The sequence below is a fragment of the Aplysia californica genome, unplaced genomic scaffold (assembly GCF_000002075.1).
Source record: "Aplysia californica isolate F4 #8 unplaced genomic scaffold, AplCal3.0 scaffold00217, whole genome shotgun sequence".
NCBI lineage: Eukaryota > Metazoa > Mollusca > Gastropoda > Aplysiida > Aplysiidae > Aplysia > Aplysia californica.
The window spans coordinates 189806-198139 of NW_004797487.1; the positions used below are offsets into that span (position 1 = coordinate 189806).

An 8334-nucleotide genomic window follows, 5' to 3' on the forward strand; every position below is an offset into this window, starting at 1 on the left:
GAGAAAGATAGAGATAGAGACAGACAGAGAGAGAGAGAGAGAAATAGAGAAGAGAGAGAGAGAGAGAGAGCAACCAAAGGGCACTCACCTCCACAGAGAAGGTGCACTCGTCATCCCCAGAGGTCCTCTGGCCATGGGGAGTAGATATCCGTTGAAATAAATCCTCACACAGCTGTGGGGTCACAGAGAAAGGCACCAGAAACACGTGTTATTACCGTTTCACTTGACTAAAATTACATAAACAAAGTTCTACCTGCTCAGTACCTAGTTTTGAGAAAATATACATTAACCCTATCCCTATGCCCTGGGGTCATTTTGTAACACCCCCCACCCACCCCCAGGTTGTATTCTTCACATTTAAGAATACTTCTAGTATGAAGATCTCTTTGAAATTTTCAGTATTTCTCAAAAAATCATTTTGACAGACTGCTATGCTAAGCGTACGGATCGGATTAACAAGCAAATTTCCTCATCGGAAGGTGGTAGCACAGAGTTCCCCACGTCGTATGGATACGATAGTAAAACACGATGTACAGATATGGTTAAAAATTTTGAATTTCACATGTAAAGCTTTATCAAATGTAATTCTTTGAATATCTTGATAACGATTCGGAATAACCTCATGATTCTGACAGAGAAAACAGAACATTTGTTTCTGACCTCATGGTCTTAGTAACATCAAACGGCCAAAAATGTCAGATGATAAGATAGCAACTTGTCCACCTTGATGACGTTTCATTAATGTGGATATTATCATGTTTGTTGTTTTCCGTTACCTGTTTGTTACTTTTTTTTGCTGTCATTCTTGCTCTTGCACTCACCACTTCTCTATTCGTGTGCAAACCACTCTCCTATTTTATTCTTCCTTTGGACCTCCTCTCCATCATCCTTTTCTTTTTCTTACACACAAATGAGAATACATGAGAATACATTCTAAGATAGGAAGGATAACTTTGTCCAGGTCTCATTCTATTTTTTCTTGAAAAAGCAATAATGCATACAATACCAAGCCCAAAGTTTTAAAACGAATACATAAAAAACAAACAATTAAGCCTTTAATTTTAAAAAGAATAGATAAAAAAAGTAACAAACATCTGCTGTTTAAAACAAACACAGCAACCCGTGTTCATTATAAAAGCACTGGCTCAGATGCTAGAAAAGGAGAGAATGTAACACGCTTTTAACACACGAGTGACACGTACAGGAGGATGTAACACACTTTTAGCTCATAAGTGTCACATACAGGAGAATGTAACATTTTTAGCACATGAGTGACACGTACAAGAGAATGTGACACACTTTTAGCATGTGAGTGACATGTACAGGAGAATGTAACACACTTAGCACACGAGTAACACACCTGCGGTATGATACCCTTCTGTCCAGCCTCGTTCTTGCCCATCATGGTGTAACTCTTGCCAGCTCCGGTCTGGCCATAGGCAAAGATACAAACATTGTAGCCCTCAAAGGCATGGTCCAGCATCTCAAGACCAATGTCATCATACACCCGCTTCTGTCCGGCAAACTTGTAATCTTCCGGCTGCGGATAACACAGAATGTACCTTCAGTCAATTTGTGACCAGTTTCAATTTTAAGCCTGGACAAACACACACACACACAAACAAAAACCACTAAAAAACAAACTTTCAACAGTCTAAAAAGGTTGTCCCCAAAAGTCCTTTTTTTGTTGTTTGTTTTAATACACATTTAACAGCACTTCCAACACAATAAGGTCATATACAAGCCAAAGATTAGAGTTGTCACAAGAGAGTAACAAACACAAAAAAGAAGAGGGAGAGATAAGAGCAATAGATGCCTCTTAGAAAAAAAGGAGCAAATCATACCAGATCACCCGCCAACCACCCACTAATGACACTGAACTGTTACTATCCTGAGTGGTATGTGTGGTGACCCTTCTATCTGACCTGTGCTTTCTTCCCTTACCCAAGTATTTTATTGTTTAAGTGAGAGTTTTAAGGCACTAACAACACAACTGAGTCATATAAGTGCCGAAGATTAGAGGTGTTACAAGAGAGAAACAAACACAAAAAAAGGAGGAGGACTAATTAGGACAATGTATGTTTGATTGGAACAAAGGAACAAACCACACCAAGGCACCCGCCACCCACCCACTCACCGAGGTATGAGACCAGTAGGAGTGATCAAAGTTGAAGCTCTTTGCCTGTGCCTCCTTGGGCCCTGCTTTGGGATTGCGTATAGCTGAAACAGACAGGACATAAGTTATGTTTTAGTTTTATGAACAGTTTTATGGCACGTGCAACACAAATAGGTCATATAAGAGCTAAAGACCAGAGAAGTCACTAGAAAGTTACATTTAAAAAAAAGAAGAAAGAAAGGTAAGTATGATAGATGAATGTTTGATAGGAAAGAAGGAGCAAACCACACTGAGCACTCTCAACCACCCACTAAGACATAAGTGACAGTAATGGCTATACTTTAAAATGGAGAGAATTGCATTGGTGCTATAATGCTAATTTAGTGCAGGGAAATACAAGGACAGAAAAAAGATCAACCTTCCAGTGGCTTCCTCCAAAAACCAACACAGTATGGAGAGGGGTGAAAATTGTAATTACAATGCATTGAATCTCTTTTTTCCAAAGAAAATAATGAAGCTCCCAGCTCAGACTCTTTTTTAGTAAGAGTTTTACAGCACTTGCAATGCAATAATAATATGGTCATATAAGTGCAAAAGATTAGAGGTGTTACAGTAGAGTAACAAACACACAAAAGAAGGAAGAGAGATAAGGACGATACATGTTTGAAAGGTAAGAAGGAGCAAAAAACACAAGAGCACCCACCAACCACCCACCTCTCAGCTCAGACTCTCAAGGTTAAACAAATACATATAGACAAAGAAAAGAAGGAGGAGAGATAAGGACCATACATATTTGACAAGATAAAAGGAGCAAACAACACCAGAGCACCCTCGAACCACCCACTGCATTTGATCGCACGTTGCTCTTTTAGTTTAGTTTTAGTAAGAGTTTTACAGCACATGCAACACAATAAGGCCCTATAAGGGCTGAAAGTTTGAGTGATTCCAAGAGAATAACAAACAAAAAAGGAGGAGGAGGATGGAAAAGGACAGCAGATGTTTGACAGGACAGAGGGAGCAAAGCACACCAGAGCACCTGCCAAACACCCACATTGCAAGTTGATACTTTACTGCAAACAGATTATGTCAGGTCAATAGAAGTATAAAAGAAAAAAGAAGACTCGTCTGTGTACCAACTCATCACCCAGACAGACAAACACACACACATATATGGATAGATGAACAGACAGAAAGACAAACAGACAGACAGACAGACGGACAGACAGACAGACGGACAGACAGACAGACAGACGGACGGACAGACAGACAGACAGACAGACAGACAGACAGACAGACAGACAGACAGACAGACAGATGGAACACACACTCACAGTAACCACACAGTCAGACAGACCAAGAATTTCTTTCTCACTTTTGATTATATTAATTTATTCATTGTGAATCTGCTAACAAGAGAGCAACAGGACCTAGTGACTAAATTACAGGTAGAGAGCATCTTGGCTTAGACACAAACATATTATAGAAAACTGGAGAAAAAAAAAATTTAAAAAAATAAAAATTGCTACTTATTTACCCAAGATAAAAGCAAAGAAAAAAAGTAAACTACTCCTGACATAGAATAAGAAAAGAGAAGGGTGGAAAATACAAACAAGAACAAAAAATGACTTGAGACAGATATAAAAAAAACCCCACTAAAAGATGACTTACCGACACAGTTCAGTTTTTGGTTGCTAGTTTCAGTAAGAGTTTTACTGCGACATATTATATTAGTCATATATAAGTGCCAAAGATTAGAGGCGTTACTGTAGAGGGAAGAGAGATAAGGATGATAGATGTTTGATAGGAAAGAAGGAATATGTGTCACAACGCGGTGGAATTAGGCGCTCGTCAACTTTTGGGCATGAGGAGTTTTTAGTACCATTTGAAAGATTGTTCATTTGCCTTACTTTCAACAACAAAAATACCCAACTATCGAGTATGGAAGTCGAGAAATTTGTGATTGAACGAGGAGGGATCACCTGGTTTCAGTAGTAAATTAGCAAGAAAATGGCTGCCAAAGTTTGCTAACATCAACAGCTTGAGAGTCCTTGAAAACTGAAAAATTACATATTATATATTTTGTACCTTTAATCAACGTTTTTCAGCAGAATTTACATGGAAATGTGTTTCTATATATGGATATAAAAGGTGTTGAGCGAAAAAACAAAAATTCAATAAAAATTCTCAAACTGGTAGAAAAATGCCTGTTTCTTCTATTTCATTATTTTGATGTGCGCCTGATTTCACCATGATGCCTCACATATACCATACCAGGGCAACCGCCAATCATCCACTTATCTGAGACAGAAAAAAAAATTTTAAAACAAAAAAAGAAAGTAAAAAAACCCAACTTGTCACAGATAAGAACAATGGGGGAGAAAACTGACTTACTGGTCGTATTCCCATCCATCTCTATGATACATTCAGCATCTTTGCTGATTTCCCGGTTGTTGAAGGGTCGAACCCTCACCGCAACCTTCACAGAAGACATGTTGACTGCCAGAAAAAAACACAGCCGATGAATTAGGAGAAACAAAATGACAGATGAGGAAGTCAAACATTTTTATTCCAATCAATATTAGACAGATAACGATTTAAGAGGCTAAAAATGTCAATCATATAAAAAGCCTGGGAGTCTTCCTACTAAGCCCAAAGTTCATCCTTAGACTGACCAAAGTGATATTTTTTCTATTGTTCCTCAAAAAATGTGTTTTTCCAGTCTTGATTCCTTTAAAATTATATAAGAAGATCATTTCAAAAGCAATAACATTACAACATAAGTTTAGTTATTTAATTTAAAAATTACAGAAAATCAGTAATAGCATACAACATTTCTGTCTTACATCCTCCAATCAATGATGTTATGCACTTCTTGCATAGCTGATTTCTTGAAAATTTTTCAGCACCCAAATAAATAACCTTCTGATTTAAATGATAAGAGAATACATCAACGATTTACCTTCGGTACTTTTAAACTACATGCTGACATCAGATTTTTATTGAGGACTTGCAAACTGACCACGGCAATGGTTACAGCACAAATAAGTTTACCTATGTCTTCGAGTTATGCAACTTATAAGATACCATACAGCAGACATTTTCTACTCAGATCCTTCAACAGCAAAAAAAAGCCCTTCCCGAGCCCTGTTTGACCCGCTTTGACATGTAACACAAAATTAATGATAAAAGTGATCTCTTGAACACAGAATTTTGCACAGTTTGACTGCAGCTTTTTTTCATCAGAGACAACTTTGCCTATGAGAAAGCATTTTAAAAAATAAAAATATGGCACTAACATAAACATTTTATATCGATACCCCTGTTAAAGAACTACACTAAAACTAAAAGACTACAAAACATTTTTGTAATATTCTGGAAGCACCCTATCATTGTTGTCATATCCACTGGCAATAGGCATGATTTGTTAAAAGAGAGCTACGAAAAGTAGCTCTTGGAAAATCTTGTGGACCTCCATGGGAATCAAACCCAGAACCTCTGGCCTAAAAAGCGAGCATTGCTGACCACGTTTTGAACTGTCAATTCTTCTATTCCACGTCTGCCGATTACTTTGTAAACTTTTGCATCAAGGTAAAGTAATTTGGAAAAAAAGACTGAAAGGCCTTTCAAAGAATACGAGATTCTATCCTGCCTTAACAGACGAGGAAACCACTGTGGTGACTTTCATGAAATTTCCTAACAATTAAGTCGGATGACTATCATATTATGAAACTTATCTACCATTATGTCATAAGCTCTTAAAACAATAATCTTTTAGAAAAACTTACTTGAGATAACGTTGTCAGCACCAGTAAAACAATAAGCTTTTCTTGTCAACTATATGTATGTACAGGGTTAACTTGGCATGTGGAAGTCCATGGTGTTGAGATCAGGCCTAGCTGAATTCTAAGCCACACATATCTGGTCAAGTCTGAAAATACAAAGGAGACAATATTACAGACCTAAAATCAGAGTAGTCTGGATTTTAAAAAATCTTGTTCTTAAATTTGATAGTACATTTAACATCACAAAGACAAGTAACTGTACATGTAATTGTAAAATTACACCCCCATTGTCAAAAAATAGATCATTTAGGAAGCAGGCTGCTTCAAACTGGTGATACAGAATCCCACCAGACAGACAGAGACACTAGATTTTTTTTCTTAATTCCTCACTCGGGAATCGAACTCACATCTTGCTTGTGCTATGGCAAAGAGCCTTACCACTACACTGCAGACACCACAGCACTGTATCTCACAATGCTTACATATTGCATTGATAAATGTGGCTGTTTTCTTTAGCTGTTCTATGTGCAGTGTTTATAAATGCTCAAAAGCAAAGGAGTTCCACCTCAGCATGTATCAGAAACATAGCAGAATCCACTCTCAGCGACAATCCTCAAAAGTGTTTTCACTTAGCGATCTGTTTTCTCTATATTGCAATTTAGACAAAGATTGTTCCAAGTGAAAGTCTTCTATGTAACTGACATTGAGGTCTTTTCAACCATAGCGATGGCTCGGGGGGGGTCTAAGAAAATTTCTTCAGTATGGGGGGCGGGGGGGGGGGGGGGAAGTGCTTATGGCTATGGCTGTTTTCATGCATATTAAAAGAGATTCCAACTCAACCAATTCACAGGTACCATTGAAAAAGAGAATAAGAAGATTTTCACTTTGAAGTACCATAATGTATATATTTGAGGCATTTTTAAAGTTTTCGAAGAAATTTTTAGAGACTCAACAACAGAATTAAACAAAAACAATTCTCTGCTATCAGCTTTAGTAGAATATATACTCAACTAGCATTTCGCACTTGACGAATAAGAGCTTTTGTTTGAAAATGTTCATAAAGATTTTTCTAACCGAGGAAATGAGCCCTAATAATAGAACTGATATAATAATCATTAATTATTCATTATTATTACTATCCTTATTTTGAAACAGAGTATATTTATGAGTACAGAGCCACTGTGTTCCAATAGGCACACGGGCAATGAGAAATAATTACAATCAGCCCAAACATCAGGGAAGCTCAAGACCAAGAGTATGAGCCCACATTACAAACAGCAACTAGGTGACAACAACACCATCCCTAACGCCTAGCACTTCATAAACATTCCACTTCAACACCAATTAAAAAAGATCCTGACTAAGAAATTCGTTCCAGAGAAACAGGACAGTGATAAAACACGTAGAAATATGTCACAATAGGCATCTCATTCCTTACAGGCTTCCTGGCCAGAATGGAATAATCAGTATTCTTCTATCCAGTAGAAACGCCTCAATATGACACTCCAATTGGTCTGTTACCAGCAAATGCCTGGTCATAAAACTACTAGACGTCTGTCTGAGGGGGCAATGCCCTGACATAAATTGTTCAACTTGTTCTAACTGGGTTTAATGCCTTGAAACTCAACATAATAATGAAACTCCTCCGTCAAGCGGAAATGCCTCAACATAATGCAGCCAAAATGCATTCGCTGACGTCAGACTTACGTAATGGCCGCCGTTTTGCGAGGAAGCGACAAAAACAACAAGTCCCACAACACAGCGGTCTGTAGTGTAGAAAAACCGTACAGAAAATCCTCCACCCCCTTCTTCAACAGACAGAAAACAACAACCTCTACCCGCCCTTTCACGGACTAGATCAGGCCTCGTGAGAGCTGGTTCGGGGTGTCTACAGATGTAGATATACAGGGACGCGACTACAGTGAGCGCTGCCAATGATGAGATGACTCACCACGATCACACAGAGCAGAGGCTCAGGGAGCGCGGGTCCGAGGTGAGCAAGGGACAGGCTGGGTCCACGGACACCAGGCCCACCAGCCGCGAGCCAACTGGACACTCGGGACAATCTACCCGAATTATAATATTACAATAACAACACACCCAAGCAGAACTGGATAATAATAATAACAGCAATGATAATAATCACGTAGTATTCTCACTCCGACTTGGTGGCTGGGTGTAGAGAAGAGTCGAAGGCGTCGTGTGACGAGATGCGATTCACAATGGTGGAGGAGTCCGTAAGAACCAAAGGATCGACGTTTGATCACTGGCAGTAGGAGAAAGAGGGGGAGGGGGACGAGAAGCGAGGAGGAGGACAGAGACGGCGGAGGCTGGGAGAGTGTGTGTCTCTGTGTGGGTGAGGGTGAGGGTTTATGTGAGGGCTTATGTGTGTGTGTGAGTGAGTGATGCCAGAGCGTCTCCGCAGCCAGCCCTCAA

At 39.0% G+C, this 8334-nt stretch overlaps 1 protein-coding gene across 1 annotated transcript in view; it reads right to left on the minus strand.

The window, feature by feature from the left end:
• Nucleotides 1–7574, minus strand: part of LOC100533544 (kinesin 3) — a gene marked incomplete in the record, with an annotated part of 110535 nt that extends 102961 nt beyond the window's left edge. Inside the window, 6 exon segments of the mRNA XM_035970078.1 lie at nt 89–172; nt 1361–1540; nt 2138–2220; nt 4508–4612; nt 5902–6044; nt 7337–7574. Of these exon segments, the coding sequence (XP_035825971.1) occupies nt 89–172; nt 1361–1540; nt 2138–2220; nt 4508–4607 (447 nt within the window).
• Between the last annotated feature and the right edge of the window lie 760 nt (nt 7575–8334).